The following is a 16,896-nucleotide window of genomic DNA, read 5'->3' on the forward strand; positions in this document are numbered from 1 at the left end:
CACCTTCTAGCTGGAGGGGGAAGGCCAATCAGGGTGGACCTCCATTGTCGCCCACGAGGAGAGAGGCAGCGACAGGGCTTTGTGGTCCGCAGGTGTGCTCCTGCTTAGAGGGAGCCGTGGGGGAGGGGTAGTTGGCAGCCTCCCTACGGGCCGCAAAGCCCTGTCGCCCATTTTGAAAATGGGCTTTGATGCTAGTAAAATCACAATTAAGTTAATTAAAATTAAAATCCAACCATTTCAGAAGGGCTGCCTCCTTTTTCGTTGTTGCTCATCTCTGTATTAAGTAACTGGTAGGTGTCAATTATTAGATATATATGTGCATAAGGAGTTCAAAACAGCCTTCAGGAGATCAAGCCTCGGCATTCTGGTTTAAAGCAGCTGTTTCTAGGAAGCCTGTGACCAGGACACAACACTAAGTAAGGTTTTTTTTCCTGTAAGCAGACAAAGTGAGTCAGGTTTTGAATATGCTTGTTTGTTACATTCCTTTGACGTGCCAAAGAGGAGGCAGCCTGAAGGTGTAATAGACAGGTATGATTTTAAATGTAAGTAATGAATGGTAGGATTTCACTACCTACTTATTAATGTTGTACATTTTGAACTTTGTAAGCCACTCTGAGCCTCTGGGGAAGGGCGGGATATAAATGTTAAATAAATAAATAAAATATGGACCATATTTGCCTTGGATTAAAAGAAATGAAGTGGCTTGTCCCTGCGAATGGGTGTGTTTAGTGGCTCAATCTTACTGTCTCTTTAAAGGTGTCTAATTTAGATTATGCAGAAATCAGTCCTATGAGGCAATCTAGCACAACACCATAGTGATGGGCTGACATTAGCTAATTTTATTTATTTATAGCCTGCCTTTTTCACTGAGGCTCGAGGTGGATTATACAGAATAACAAATTCTGAGTCCAGTGACACCTTTAAGACCAACAAAGTTTTATTCTAGGTGTGAACTTTGATGTGCATGCACACGTCCTCAGACAATGAAATCAGGATCATCGCAGTGCAGATATAAGGACAGAATAAATTAGCAGGAAATTAGGAAACTGTGTCATGTAGATCTCACACAAATATGCAGCGGAACATCTAACTAGAATAACAGATATCAGTCCTTTGGGTTCAGTGGCCCTTGTAATTACTTCTGTTCACCACTGGGAAAGCATCTGCCATTAATCACTGACCTTAACATTTTTATTCCCCGTATGTTTTTGTGAATGGCAGTTGAACCTGAAGGACCGATAATTGTTATTCTAAGACCGTTTCTGCACTGGAGGTTTCATGCCAGGCTGCATGCTGGAGTTTTAGTCATGGCAGGTTGCCCCACCTCTTCCTGCACCCACATGGGGGAGCATTTGGCCTGGGGCAGTGAAGTGCCCAGTGCGTAAACGGTCTAACTGGGTATTATGTTGCGTATTTGTGGGATCACAGGGTGACCACAGGCAAAGGGTGAGCAATAAATTTGTACACAGCATAATGAAGATGTTTGACAGAATCAAGGATGATACAAGAATCACAAGCTAAGTTGATAAAGTTATCCTTTGTTTGGATCCAACGCTGGAGAAACATAGTGAAGGAAATCAGTATGACCAGATGAATGGGAAGGCGACTGTAAGCCGCTTTGAGCCTCCTTCGGGTAGGGAAAAGCGGCATATAAGAACCAACTCTTCTTCTTCTTCTTCTTCTATGTCAAGATTGGAGATTAATGGACAGACCCATCCCCAATTGTGGAATGACAAGTGATTGAGACCCTGTTGCTAATGCTCCATCTGCCTCTCCCCACAGTGGGATTCTGAATTTTTGTGCTCTCAACCACAGTGGGATCCTGAATTTTTGTGCATGTGCACACCCTTAGGTAACCCTTGCTTTGTGTTGATTTATGTTTGTTTGTGGGTTTTGTCCTAATGTCTTGTCTTTTGCTTCCTAGGTAAGACAACTTTAGCTGATTGTCTGATTTCGAGCAATGGAATAATCTCTAGTAGACTGGCAGGGAAGGTACAAGATTTTCAATAGCCACACTTATTTACCTCCAACCATCCTTTCTCACTTTTTAACCCTTGATCTTGTTCTAATGCACGCAGCTGAGATATTTGGACAGCAGAGAAGACGAGCAGATTCGTGGAATTACAATGAAATCCAGCGCAATTACGCTGCTGTTTGGGGAAGGTAATGCTGTTCGTGTTTTCTGTGAATCGCATTTGCGTTGTGTCTAGTAAGATCAAAAAAATTCCCATAGAAATTAGGTTTGTAAAAGGTAAAGGTAAAGGTATGCCCTGTGCAAGCACTGAGTCATGTCTGACCCTTGGGGTGACGCTCTCTAGCGTTTTCATGGCAGACTCAATGCGGGGTGGTTTGCCAGTGCCTTCCCCAGTCATTACCGTTTACCCCCCAGCAAGCTGGGTACTCATTTTACCGACCTCGGAAGGATGGAAGGCTGAGTCGACCTTGAGCCGGCTGCTGGGATCGAACTCCCAGCCTCATGGGCAGAGCTTTCAGACTGCATATCTGCTGCCTTACCACTCTGCGCCACAAGAGGCTCTTAATTAGGTTTGAGTAAGGTCCAAAGGCTTGGCTGATGGGATGTGAAAAATACGTCACTGGGCGGGAACCTACTTTTCCACTGCCGAAAAACGTAGAATGGGGCTCCCTTTGACCGTTAAAAAGGGCTGGGTCGGAGTATCACATGACCTGCCCGGGCAAAAGCAGGGGAGTTGTAAAGTGGAGTGGAATAGGTTGAAATAGAGAGGAATAATTGGCTTAATCCAACCTATATGAAAATAGAAGTGTCTTCCAAGTAGGCTACTTGTGATAAATTCCTTTTAAAATTGCTCTTTTCTCCCCCTTCTAGGTGATCAGGAATATCTTATCAATCTAATAGATTCCCCTGGCCATGTGGATTTCTCTTCCGAAGTGTCTACAGCTGTCAGGCTCTGTGATGGCTGCATTGTGGTGGTTGATGCTGTGGAAGGAGTCTGTCCACAGGTGAGGTGGGGGAGCATGTTTGCAGGAGAAGAGAATAGAGAGTTCTTAAGGGCACCAGGCTGTAGTCAGAGTGTATTGATCATTGAAAAATCAAGGCCATGCTTGGTCAGGGACTGTCTGTCTGTCTATTTGTCTATGCCAGTTTGGTGTAGCGGTTAGGAGTGCGGACTTCCAATCTGGCGAGCCGGGTTCGATTCTGCGCTCCCCCACATGCAGCCAGCTGGGTGACCTTGGGCTCGCCACAGCACTGATAAAGCTGTTCTGACCGAGCAAGAGTATCAGCGCTCTCTCAGCCTCACCCACCTCACAGGGTGTCTGTTGTGGGGAGAGGGAAGGGAAGGCGACTATAAGCCGCTTTAAGCCTCCTTCAGGTAGAGAAAAGCGGCATGTAAGAACCAACTCTTTTTCTTCTTCAGTAATATCAGGGTTCTCTCAGTCTCACCCACCTCACAGGGTGTCTGTGGTGGGGAGAGGAATGGGAAGGTGATTGTAAGCCGCTTTGAGCCTCCTTCAGGTAGAGAAAAGCGGCATGTAAGAACCATCTCTTCTTCTTCTTCTACTTCCCAAAGAACGACTCACTCTATACATTCCAACAACCTAGAAATCCCTGGCCCCAAAGAAATCTGCCTGGCCTCCATCAGAGCCAGGGCCTTCTGCTCCGCAGCTCCAACCTGGTGGGATGCGCTCCCCAGTGAGATCAAGGCCCTCTCAGAATGCAAACATTTCCATAGGGCCTGGAAAAAGGAGCTCTTTTGCCAGACTTTTGGCTAAGTCCAACGACGAGGACCCCAAAATCAACCTAACCGCCAGGAAATTGCAGTACCGATGCCCAAACATCCCGCATCTGTTAGTCTGTTCTTTGTGATCTGTTACATGCTATATATTAGTTATATCTCCTTGTTTCTAATGGTTACAAACGTTATAATGTATTTTCCAGTTTCTATGTTCTGTGTACAGTGCCCAGAGACCTCAAGTGAGAGGCAGAATAGAGCCGAATTGATGAATATGTTATGATAGCTGTGTATGAAGTTTAGGGGTATGTAGTTAGCAGGCTGGGATCTTTGTGATAAGACAGAATGGAAATCCAGATGTATATCAGTCTCATTGTATACGAGTTCACCAGCAATGACCATAATATCTTAATTAGTGTAGCCACAAGAGCAAAATGCTTGGAATCCAACCTGGGTAAAGGTTCTAATTCTCACCCTGCTGAGAAACATACCCGGTTCAAATCTCTGTTCCTCGCTACCGTGCATAATGCTGCCATAATGTGCATAATGCTGGCACACAGTTCTGATAAGTAACATATGCAAGGAAGGTATTAAGCGGGCGCATTCCTGAAGCCTGTTCCTTAATGCCCTCTGGTTCATTTGAATCAGGCCGCAACTATTTAATAAGCCATTTGCGTTTCCCAGTTTGATGAATGAATGAATGATTTTATTTACAAATTTTCAAATTCAAACTCAAAACCTTTAATGGCATATAAAACATAAGAACAAGGGTAATTCATAATTATAATTAATTGATAAAATTTACATCGTCTAGATAAATAAAAGGAAATAAAATAAGCAGTAACCAACAGTAGATTCCTCCAGAATGCCCAGCAATCAGTAATTTCCACTAATTGTAGGTGCCCTTGGTCTAGACCTGATTCTTGCCTAGCCGACTGTCCTTTTGTACCACAGTAGCCAAGAATTCGGCCACCAGTTCTATTATTTCCCGGGACCTATCAGCTAACAAATGTCTGGTTATTCTGTCCATAGGGCCAGAAAGGTCCATCGTGATAGGGACAACCAGTCGTTGTCTAAGCATAGATTTTATTTACGGTTTTATGACAGCATGCCCATTCTTTTTTCCCCTAGACGCATGCAGTCTTGCGACAGGCCTGGTTAGAAAACATTCGCCCAGTCTTAGTGATTAATAAAATAGATCGGCTCATATTGGAACTCAAGTTCACACCCCAAGAAGCATATCTTCACCTCAAGAACATCTTGGAACAGGTATGCTAAAAGGGCTGAAGGTCTAGGGTGTGCATAAATGGAAGGAACCACCAGTAAAACAGGAAATGCCCATGACTTGAGCAAATGCCCATGTTCTGTCCTGCTTGAGGAACTTTAATGGGGATATTTGGGGAAATATTCAGGAGCTTCTGCTGGTCGGGACTGCAGCCATCCCTTAATTGGTACCAGCTTCAAATACATTGTTGCCTTCCTGAAACTGGTCCACTGGCTTTGAGTTGACTTCTGTATCCAATTCATACTGCTTGTTTTTTGTTCTTGACTACTCTAAAAGTTCAGGATCAAAGATACTTTCTCAACCAGGGTTTCATGAAACCTTAGGGATTCCCAAATGGGTGGAAGTTAGTTATTTTTTAATATTGTTTTAAAATGTGTTAAACATTTGTTGGGTGATGTGACCATATACAAGAGCCTCTTGTGGCAGAGTGGTAAGGCAGCAGACATGCAGTCTGAAGCTGTCTGCCCATGGGGCTGGGAGTTCAATCCCAGCAGCCAGCTCAAGGTTGACTCAGCCTTCCATCCTTCCGAGGTCGGTAAAATGAGTACCCAGCTTGCTGGGGGGTAATGACTGGGGAAGGCGCTGGCAAACCAACCCGTATTGAGTCTGCCATGAAAACGCTGGAGGGCGTCACCCCAAGGGTTAGACATGACTTGGTGCTTGTACAGGGGATACCTTTACCTTTTACCTTTACCTTTATGACCATATACGGTCATGTTGACCTCTACCCCCCCAATGACCAGAGATGGGCCTGGAGGATGCTGACAGGGGGTCATGGGAATTGTAGTCCATGGACCTCTGGAGGGCCACAGTTTGACTACCGCTGCCCTAGGGGTTCTCCATGACCACCTTAAAGGCTCTGAGTCAAGGTTACTTGGCAGGGACTGGGCAGCCCTTTCTACCACCACCAGAATTTGTCACACGTGATTTTTATTGCAAGCTGCAAAAAAAAAAAAAGGCAGAGTTACAATAGACAAATAAAAGGAAGTGGCATCCTGGCCCCACTTGCTTCCAGGTCTAAGGAACTAGTGAAAGCCATTTTATTATTTCCAGGATTTTGAAAAGATTTGGGGGGGGGGGTTTCATTTACCGTTTTGCTTTTGATAGCACCGCTGCTTTGTGTGTTAGCGTCATGCATCGCTGGAGTATTTTTACGTGCCACCCAATCAAACTGCGGGCTTCCTGCCCACCACCGTGAGAGCCTGTTGAGGGTCCAATAGATGTCGGTCTAAAGCCAGAAATAAATCAGAGGGATGTGTTCTCTTAGGTGAACGCCATCACTGCAACTCTCTTCACCTCTAAAGTGCTGGAAGAAAGGGCTGAGAAGGACGCGGAAGCTCAGCTGACTTCGGATTCCGCTCCTAAAGACCAGGTGTACGACTGGAGTGCCGGACTGGAATGCACGGACGATTCGCACCTTTACTTTTCACCAGATCAGGGAAACGTTGTATTCGCCAGCGCAATTGACGGTTGGGGCTTTGGGTGAGTTCCCGGATGCCGGTGATTTGTTCTGCTATTTCTGCTGAACCTCTTAAACCCTCAAAGTGGTACGCGTAATTACGGCTTGTTCAAAGGCTGAGTTGTTTCATTGAATCATGGAGTCATAGAGTTGTAAGGGATCTCCAGGATCATCTAGTCCCACTTCCTGCACAATACAGGAACTCACAACTACCTGCCCACCCACAGTGACCCCAACTTCATGCCCAAGTGATTTCCCCCCCCCCCCCACCAAAAATCTCCAGAATCCAGCCTGGCCTGGAGGAAATTCTCCTACCATCCCACAGTGGCGATCAGCAATTCCCTGGGTATGCAAGGAATCACAGAATCATAGAGTTGGAAGGGGCCATACAGGCCATCTAGTCCAACCCCCTGCTCAAGGAAGGGCCACAAGAGGCAAACTCTGGCACACTGCCTGAAGGCATTTCAAAGCAGCTGAGAGAGCTTCTGCTCTTTGAGAACAGCACTATCAGCACAAGGTCCCCCAGCGGGCTCCACGTGGAGAAGCAGGGAATCAAAGCCGGCTCGCCAGATTAGAAGCCGCCACTCTTAACCACTACACCAAGCTGGCTCTGGTAAACAATGCAGTTGTTTTGAGGACTTGGATTTCATTAGGAATACTTCCAGTGAAGGGAGCCTACAACTGTCAATCCCTTGAAATGGAAAATCTCTTCCTGAAACATCCCAGTTATGCTTGTTCAGTCTCTTCAGGTTGCTTTAAAACAGGGGTAGTCAACCTGTGGTCCTCCAGATGTCCATGGGCTACAATTCCCAGGAGCCCCTGCCAGCAAATGCTGGCAGGGGCCCATGGGAATTGTAGTCCATGGACATCTGGAGGACCACAGGTTGACTACCCCTGTTTTAAAATAACATGCAGCGCGGCCTTAGGCTCCCCCCGGTTGGATCCACCTTCTGTCTGAGCAGAAGCTGATAGGATACGTAGCTGGTAGTTAAAAAAATTACACCTGATTTGATTTGGACAATGCAGCTAATGCTGGCAGGGGGCTCGTGGGAATTGTAGTCCATGGATATCTGGAGGGCGGCAGTCTGACTACCCCTGGTCTAGGCCTTTTGGAACAGAATGTTCGGGTGAAATGTGAGATTTGTCTTCCTTGCCCTGGATAGCCCAGGCTAGCCTGATTCTGTCAGATCTCAGAAGCTAAGCTGGGTCATCCCTGCTTCGTACTTGGATGGGAGACCCCCAAGGAAGTCCAGGGTTGCTCTGCAGAGGGAGGCAAGGACAAACCCCCTCTGAATATCTTTTGCCTTCAAAACTCCGCAGGGTTGCCATCAGTAGGCTGCACAACCACCAGTTAAGACTCCTCCTTTTTGAGTGGCCTCCGTGTGTGTGGCGTAGTGGTCAGAGTGGGGGGACTAGGATTTGAGGCGCCCAGGTTCCAATCTCCCCTGTGCCCTGCATGCTTGCTTGCTGGGTCACCTTGAGACTGTCAGCCTAGCCTGCTTCACAGGGAGGTTGTCAGGCGAAAACAGAGGAGAGGAGAGCAAGCAAACCTTGCACTGCTTTGTTATAACCTGCCAGTTCTGCGGTTTTAGAGAATCATAGAATCATAGAGTTGGAAGGGGCCAGACAGGCCATCTAGTCCATCCCCCTGCTCATAGAATCCTAGAATCATAGAATCATGGAATCATAGAGTTGGAAGGGGCCATACAGGCCATCTAGTCATAGAATCATAGAGTTGGAAGGGGCCATACAGGCCATCTAGTCATAGAATCATGGAATCATAGAGTTGGAAGGGGCCATACAGGCCATCTAGTCATAGAATCATGGAATCATAGAGTTGGAAGGAGCCATACAGGCCATCTAGTCATAGAATCATGGAATCATAGAGTTGGAAGGGGCCATACAGGCCATCTAGTCATAGAATCATAGAATCATAGAGTTGGAAGGAGCCATACAGGCCATCTAGTCATAGAATCATGGAATCATAGAGTTGGAAGGGTCCATACAGGCCATCTAGTCATGGAATCATAGAGTTGGAAGGGGCCATACAGGCCATCTAGTCATAGAATCATGGAATCATAGAGTTGGAAGGAGCCATACAGGCCATCTAGTCATAGAATCATGGAATCATAGAGTTGGAAGGGGCCATACAGGCCATCTAGTCATAGAATCATAGAATCATAGAGTTGGAAGGAGCCATACAGGCCATCTAGTCATAGAATCATGGAATCATAGAGTTGGAAGGGTCCATACAGGCCATCTAGTCATAGAATCATAGAGTTGGAAGGGGCCATACAGGCCATCTAGTCATAGAATCATGGAATCATAGAGTTGGAAGGAGCCATACAGGCCATCTAGTCATAGAATCATAGAGTTGGAAGGGGCCATACAGGCCATCTAGTCATAGAATCATGGAATCATAAGAGTTGGAAGGAGCCATACAGGCCATCTAGTCATAGAATCATGGAATCATAGAGTTGGAAGGGGCCATACAGGCCATCTAGTCATAGAATCATAGAATCATAGAGTTGGAAGGAGCCATACAGGCCATCTAGTCATAGAATCATGGAATCATAGAGTTGGAAGGGGCCATACAGGCCATCTAGTCCAACCCCCTGCTCAACGCAGGATCAGCCCTAAGCATTCTAAAGCATAATGGGGTGCCTCACTCCCTCCCACAGCCGAGTTTTCATGGGAACTGCATTTGTTGACTCTGTGCCCGAGTCCTAGTCACCATAAAGTGGGTCAGGTATTTTTGGGGCCGATTGACACTCAGCAAAAGAATGAAGTGTGTCTGCAGATGCATTGCATCATCTTGTTCATGCCGCCTCGACATTATGCAACCATCTGCTTCCCAGGCAGAACGCACCTCCGTTTGTCAAGTACGTTAGATGGTGATTCTGCAGGTGCCTGGTTGTGAAAAAGCCCGGTCTTTATTTAGACACGCTCGGTTTCAAGAACTTGCTTGCTTTGTTTCCAGCATTGAGCATTTTGCAAAGCTGTATAGCCAGAAGATCGGAATCAAGCCCTCGGTATTGCTGAAGACCTTGTGGGGAGACTACTACCTGAATACGAAGGCCAAGAAGATTATGAAAAGCGACCAGGTAGTTTTGCTGAGTCCTTCTTCAGCGCACTCTAAATCTCATGGCTATTTTCTTTGTATTCCTGCCTACTAGGCGTTTGGGATTCCACAAATGTTGCCCATCCACGGATTTGCTTGCTGTGGCCCTGTTTGTAACTATATACTGTGGATTAGGAGCAGCGCCCTAAGCTGCAGTTAGATGGTTGACTGTCTCAGCTCTGCCAGTCGCCTACCTGCAAAGCTGCCATATTCCAAATCAGTCACTATTGTCTGTTCAGACTTGTGATGACTCTCAGGGTCTTATGTAGAGGTCTTTCCCATCCCCTGCTCATTCGTCCTTTTAACTGGAGATGCCGGGGATTGAACCTGGGGCCTTCTGCATGCAAGGTAGAGGCTTTTCCACTGAACCTCATCCCCTCTAACCTATTCCGGTTTTCCTCCCTCCTTAATCCTTTCCTTCCTTCGTGTCAACAAATGATTTGATGTTAGAGTCAACAGCCTCTACTAGCTGATGGCAGAGTAACTGTTTAACAAGAACTGTGCAAGGAACGAATCGGAGGAATTGTGGGAAGCTCATAGAATCATAGAGTTGGAAGGGATCTCCAGGGTCATTTTAGTGTAGCCCCCTGCACAATGCAGGAACTCATAGCTACCTGCCCACCCACAGGGACCCCAATTCCATGCCCCAACACACACACCAAAAATCTCCAGAATCCAGCCTGGCCTGGAGGGAATACACCTACCATCCCACAGTGACAATCAGCAATTCCCTGGGTATGCAAGGAAGGGCCACAAGAGACAAACACTGGCACATCCCTTCCTGCCCACCCAATCACAACCTGCCTAAGTTCATAATATAGGCTTCCCGTTCCCTTGTCCCATGGCAATGCATGGGGGGGGGGGGGGGGTTAGTCCATCCTAAGGATGTTCCTCCATGAGCTTTTTGTTCACAATGGACAGAGTCTGACATCTAGTTTCTTGCGGGATAAAAATGTTGCAGTGGATCCTGCAGACCAGAATGTCTCTTGGGACAGGGGAAGCCCACAAACAGGCCCACAGCCTTCCGCTGCTGTCCGCTCCCCAGCACTGGCCATTCTGAGTCTGGAGGTCTCATTCAGCTTCCAGGCCAAAAGCCAGATAAACGTGTATGCCCTTGCAATATGGATCAGGTATAAAATCTCAAAACATTGCTATACTGTCCATTTTATGATTCTTGTGGATTGTAAACTAAACATGAGCAGGCAGTGTGATGCAGCGGTAAAAAAGGCAAATGCCATTTTGGGCTGTATCAACAGAGGCATCACATCAAAATCACAAGATGTCATAGTCCCATTGTATACGGCACTGGTCAGACCACTCCTGGAGTACTGTGTGCAGTTCTGGAGGCCTCACTTCAAGAAGGACGTAGATAAAATTGAAAGGGTACAGAGGAGAGCGACGAAGATGATCTAGGGCCAAGGGACCAAGCTCTATGAAGATAGGTTGAGGGACTTGGGAATGTTCAGCCTGGAGAAAAGGAGGTTGAGAGGGGACATGATAGCCCTCTTTAAGTATTTGAAAGTTTGTCACTTGGAGGAGGGCAGGATGCTGTTTCTGCTGGCTGCAGAGGAGAGGACACGCAGTAATGGATTTAAACTTCAAGTACAACGATATAGGCTAGATATCAGGAAAAAGTTTTTCACAGTCAGAGTAGTTCAGCAGTGGAATAGGCTGCCTAAGGAGGTGGTGAGCTCCCCCTCACTGGCAGTCTTCAAGCAAAGGTTGGATACACACTTTTCTTGGATGCTTTAGGATGGTTAGGGCTGATCCTGCGTTGAGCAGGGGGTTGGACTAGATGGCCTGTATGGCCCCTTCCAACTCTATGATTTTATGATTCTATGATTCTATGATTCTATTCAAATTTGAATCAAAGACCCTTTTGCGTTTCTGGTTCAGATGAGGACTGAATTAAGCTTCTTTTGGTGGATGTATTCCCAACAGTTACACTGGAGGTAGCCACCTTTATACTGCTACCCACCAGGAGGAGATTTGTGTCTGATCCAACCCAGCATCAATGGTGTTTATTGTACAACTGTATGCTATAAATGGTAATGACTGGGGAAGGCACTGGCAAACCACCCCGTATTGAGTCTGCCATGAAAACGCTGGAGGGCGTCACCCCAAGGGTCAGACATGACTCAGTGCTTGCACAGGGGACAGATGCTATTTTTGATCTTAAAAACAAAATATTTTATATTAAGCTTTAATATTTTAGCCTGAATTTATCGTAATTATTGCCTGCCTCTCATACTTGTTTAAATTGTTTTGTGTTTGTTCGTCATGGTTTGTTATGGTTGCTGTGGTATAAAGCTGCAACAATAAACTTATTTACTTGCTTACTTACCATAGCCAGGTACCTGCTTGTCCTCTGCAGATGGGCCCAGGCTCCTTTCACCTGTATCTCAGCCAGTGGCCATCCTCTGATCCACCCTCTAATAACCTGTTGTTTCCTTCTAGTTAAAAGGGAAGAAGCCGCTGTTTGTGCAGCTGGTGCTGGACAACATTTGGAGCCTCTATGACGCTGTTATGAAAAAGTAAGAGGGACACCCCTAAATCTGATTAGTTATCTATGCCAAATAAACCTTGGGAATCAGCTCATAGTGGTGGGGGGGTCTTCCCTCTGAGGGTGCAGGGCTGGAGGGGACCCATAGGCCACAGCTATTTGCGGATTGCCGCGGCATGGCTCAGGAAGACAATGTTCCTTGGTAATATTTATTATTTTGATTTTATTTAATTCATTTCTATACCACCCTCCCAGCGAGCCGACTCAGGATGGCATACATGAAAGCACGTAAATAATAATGTAAAATGAGTTAAACCAAGATTTAGATGAAATTAAATTTCTAAATAAAATAACAATCCGGACGTCAAGATCCCAGTAACCATTTCCTTCTGATTTTCTGGAGTAAACGTACAATCGGGACATCTTCCGTTGGGGGTGGGGCTGTTAAGTAGATGTTATTTCACTGGCCCCCAGCCAAAAGCCTGGCAGTAGAGTTCCATCTTACAGAACTGAGCTAGTTCCAACAGGGCCCAGGTCTGCTGTGGGGGGGTCCTTCCACCAGGTAGGGGTCAGGACAGAAAACCATAGCTAATCTATCCCAGTAGACCAGAATGCTCAAAGATCCCCGCCCCTTCTTTTGTGTGCCCAAATAAGTAGTTTGCTGCATCACTGTGATTGCATCTCTGTCTCTTTCTGTCTTTCTGTTTCTCTATCTCTCTGTCTCTCTCTCTCTGTCTCTCTCTCTCTCTCTGTGGCTTTTTTAGAGATAAGGAAAAAATTGATAAAATCGTTTCCTCTCTGGGGCTGAAAATTGGCGCTCGCGAATCACGGCACACCGACCCCAAAGTTCAGCTTAATGCCATTTGTAGCCAGTGGTTGCCGATATCCCAGGCCGTTCTCTGTATCCTTGAAGGGAATGCTGGAAGGCTGTACTATTTCCTGGGAGTCTGGCAAAGGAATGGAGCTAGGGGGTGGGAGGATCAAATGTTTTGGGGCCCAGCAACCTCCTGCCTAGATGTGGGTTGAAAGCTGGAGTTGTAGTCAACCTGTGGTCCTCCAGATGTCCGTGGGAGTCCGAGGCTCATGTGAATTATAGTCCACGAACATCTAGAGGACCACAGGTTGACTACCCCTGCTGTAGAGTATGGGGCCTCCGGTGTCTTTATCACCAGTGAATTCCTACACCGCCCCCCCGCCCCATTCAAGCGTTTCCCAGAAGCTGTAGGGGAGCCCTTTTGTTTTGCTGCTCCGCAAATTACTGGATCCTTGCTTTTTGCACGATTCTTTTAAAAAGTGGAAATAGCTGAAATGATTAACAACTGGGGGGCCAGCTACCATCACTGTGTATATCCTTAATGCTGCAATGTAGCGATGGTGTGTAACAAACTCCCCAGCCCTCTCGAGATCACTGCGGAGAGAGTGGAAAGGCTGATGTCCGTCGGCTCGAAAGCCTTTGATTCTTGGCCGCAAGAAACTCAGGATCTGAAAAGCGGTGAGTACGTCCCGGCCAGTCAGTTGACAGGTGTGCTTTAAGGAAAGGTTCTGAGTGACTGGAAGTCCCATTCAAGTGTTCCGCAAGTGTTCCGCAATGCATGGTGGGAATGAGGGAGTCGCACTTTTTATTATTACTTTTTAAATTATTATTATTATTTAATTTTTAGACCGCCCTTCTCCAATAGGTCTCATGGCGATTTACAACATAGTTAAAACACCATAAACGCCCCATAAAAACCCCAATTAACATCAACAAAAGTTACATATAACATATAGCGGTGGTGGTCAGAATTCTGATCTTAGTTAACTGAGTTCCCCCCCAAGTTCAGCCTGGTGGGGAGAATAATATTCCGAAGAGGGTGGCACCAATACAATAGATCTAACCATGATCTCGATGTTGGAGATCTCAATATTGGAGGGGACACTTCGTGTCACGAACTGTCTTGTAGCAGAATGTAAACTGCTGCTCTAAAACATGCCCAGGTATAAAATCTCGGTCAGAATTCAACTTCAGTGGCCTCAAAAACCATAGCTGGGAAACATCTCGCCCGAGCTGGGTCCTCTTTTGACAAATGCGTAAGACAGCCAGGGATTCTCTGATCAGACCTCGGAAAGGCGTGTAACTCTTTCGTTTTATGTTTGCTTAGCGTTTATGAAATGCAGCAGTGAAGAAACTGCTCCGGTCATTGTCTTTGTGTCCAAAATGTTTGCGGTTGACGCTAAGACATTGCCACAGAACAAGCCAAGGTGAGAAAATGTTGCCATTTGGTCTCCTTCCACTATGATGGCATTAGGCATTTAATGAGTCATAATAATTTGGTGTAAGATTCCTTTTGTTTGTTTGGACTTGAGAAAATGGTTTGCCCTTAGGTTCATGCTCAATTATTCCTGGTAAATTCAAGCAGGTAGCCGTGTTGGTCTGAAGCAGCACAACAAAACAGAATCAGAGTCCAGGGGCACCTTTAAGACCAACAAAGATTTAGTCAAGGCGTGAGGCTCACGCCTTGAATAAATCTTTGTTGGTCTTAAAGGTGCCACTGGACTCCGATTCTGTTTTGTTGTATTCCTGGTAAGAGTAACTTGGTCAACTGTGGACACTGATCTGTATTTTGTGCCAGCTCTTCAAAACGTTTGTTTTGTTTATTGTATTTATATACTGCCCTCCCCTCATGGCTCAGGACGGTTTACAGAAAACTTGGAAAACAATACATGAAACATGGGATCCCACTTAGGTTTCCTCAGGGTCCGTGGGTGGGTGGGTGATTTTTGCGGACTACCCCTCCCGAAGTGTCATCCTGAAATGCTGATTCAGGTGGACAGAGAATTGACAGGAATCACGGGTGAGGGTGGGGAAAGTAGTTGGTCCAAGGGGATTAGTTAACCCCCCCCCCTTGTGATCATAGAAATGGAGGCAGGATCCAACCTGCTACAGCTGTTTATTTTGTTAAGAACAAGGCATATTAATAAGTAATATTGACATCAAAGCTTGTTAAATTGAAGAGAGATCTTTTTTTTTTCATGTGACGCACCTTACTTTATACAAATGTAGTCCTGATTCAGGTGCTTCTCTAAGCTATTGGCAGAGAGGCTTTTGTTTTTTCAGGATGATATCCCGCTGCCAGTTTTCCAGCCTGTCAAGATCATCCTGTATCCTGATTCTGTCTTCTGGGTTTGCTCCCCCTCCCAGTTTAGTTCAGGGGCTCTGACCCATCCCAAGTTTGTGTGGAATTTTGGGCTGTGAGCCAGTTCCTGCCCACCCCTTGTTAAGACTTTCCTACAGGATATTAATGTGAATCTGGTAATGGCAGAGTGTTCCAGAAAGAGATGATGATCTAAGAATATCAGTTACCTTTCATTTATTTCCCTGATTTACGGGAAAGGATTTCCTGTTGCACCAGCTCCTCAATGGTTGCTGGAAATGCTTAACTGGCAGGAGTGCTCCCTGGAGGGGGCAGGTGGTCAGAATCTTTGTTCCCCACAGCTCACGGAAATGTGCTCCCCTAGCTGGTGGGGGAAAGGTAAGGCTTGTTTCAACTGGAGTTTGGCAGGGAGATAAATGAGGGGAATAAATTTAGGTGAAAACTAATCATAAATGTGGCTTTTAGTTCAGAAGTTGCACAGGCGACGGCTGCTCCTTTCCTCCTGGATTTGATACCTTTCAAATTCGACTTCAAACACTTCCGCTGCAGCGCTTGTCATTTCATCCCCCAACAAGAATAGCTAACCGGGTTCTATAACTAGAGCCGAGATCTTGATTGCCTTCGGCTCTTCCTTTTATGTCGAGCTGCGAGGCGCAGACCCCCAAACCGTCGGAAAGTCGGCTTCGGCCAAGCTACAGCTGCTCTGGGGGCTGCACCTGTAATTCCCTCCCCCTCCACAAACACACTCTCCCCCACACCCCAGAAAATCAGATTTAAATGAGTAGCCGTCTTGGTCTGAAGCAGCACAATAAAATCAGAGTCCGGTAGCACCTTTAAGACCAACAAAGATTGATTCAGGGCTTTTGAGTGCAAGCACTCTTCGTCTGGTCTTAAAGGTGTGAATGGCCTCCGATTTTATTGTACCCCAGAAGATGTGATTGCCACACCAGTTTGAACATTTGACTCCTTGCCTTGGGGCCTCCTACTTTTCCACGGCTGAGCGTTTCACTGCTGGGAGTGGATCCCAGGTGGGGGAAGTACTTGCAAAGGAGAAAAGGGTACTTGAACGAAAAGCGGCGGGACACCGGCTCAGTGTCAGAACATCTGTTTAGCGTCCAGGTGTTTCTGGGTTCATTCCCTGACATCGTCTCCAGCTAAAGGGTGGGGTTCGTTGGCTGCAGAGGAGAGGACACGCAGTAATGGGTTTAAACTACAAGTTACAATGATATAGGCTAGAGATCAGGAAAAAACGTTTCACAGTCAGAGCAGTTCAGCAGTGGAATAGGCTGCCTAAGGAGGTGGTGAGCTCCCCCTCACTGGAAGTCTTCAAGCAAAGGTTGGATACACACTTTTCTTGGGTGCTTTAGGATGCTTTGGGCTGATCCTGCGTTGAGCAGGGGGTTGGACTAGATGGCCTGTATGGCCCCTTCCAACTCTATGATTCTATGATTCTATCCTGCGTTGAGCAGGGGGTTGGACTAGATGGCCTGTATGGCCCCTTCCAACTCTATGATTCTATGATTCTATCCTGCGTTGAGCAGCGGGTTGGACTAGATGGCCTGTATGGCCCCTTCCAACTCTATGATTCTATGATTCTATCCTGCGTTGAGCAGGGGGTTGGACTAGATGGCCTGTATGGCCCCTTCCAACTCTATGATTTTATGATTCTATCCTGCGTTGAGCA

At 46.4% G+C, this 16,896-nt stretch overlaps 1 protein-coding gene across 3 annotated transcripts in view; it reads left to right on the forward strand.

Annotated features, from left to right (window-relative positions):
* The window catches only part of EFL1 (elongation factor like GTPase 1), a 103,398-nt gene that overhangs the window by 2,454 nt on the left and 84,048 nt on the right, over positions 1 to 16,896 (forward strand). For all 3 annotated transcript variants that reach the window (XR_013227433.1, XM_077317880.1, XM_077317881.1), the window contains exons 3-12: positions 1,925 to 1,992; positions 2,079 to 2,163; positions 2,846 to 2,979; positions 4,842 to 4,979; positions 6,263 to 6,477; positions 9,435 to 9,558; positions 12,033 to 12,109; positions 12,843 to 12,979; positions 13,448 to 13,570; positions 14,220 to 14,319. Coding sequence is in view for 2 of the 3 variants with exons in the window: in XM_077317880.1 (XP_077173995.1) it covers positions 1,925 to 1,992; positions 2,079 to 2,163; positions 2,846 to 2,979; positions 4,842 to 4,979; positions 6,263 to 6,477; positions 9,435 to 9,558; positions 12,033 to 12,109; positions 12,843 to 12,979; positions 13,448 to 13,570; positions 14,220 to 14,319 (1,201 nt within the window). In the remaining variant the exon portion in view is untranslated. The remainder of the gene's footprint in view (positions 1 to 1,924; positions 1,993 to 2,078; positions 2,164 to 2,845; positions 2,980 to 4,841; positions 4,980 to 6,262; positions 6,478 to 9,434; positions 9,559 to 12,032; positions 12,110 to 12,842; positions 12,980 to 13,447; positions 13,571 to 14,219; positions 14,320 to 16,896) is intronic.

The sequence above is a fragment of the Paroedura picta genome, chromosome 18 (genome assembly GCF_049243985.1).
Source record: "Paroedura picta isolate Pp20150507F chromosome 18, Ppicta_v3.0, whole genome shotgun sequence".
Taxonomy (NCBI): Eukaryota; Metazoa; Chordata; class Lepidosauria; order Squamata; family Gekkonidae; genus Paroedura; species Paroedura picta.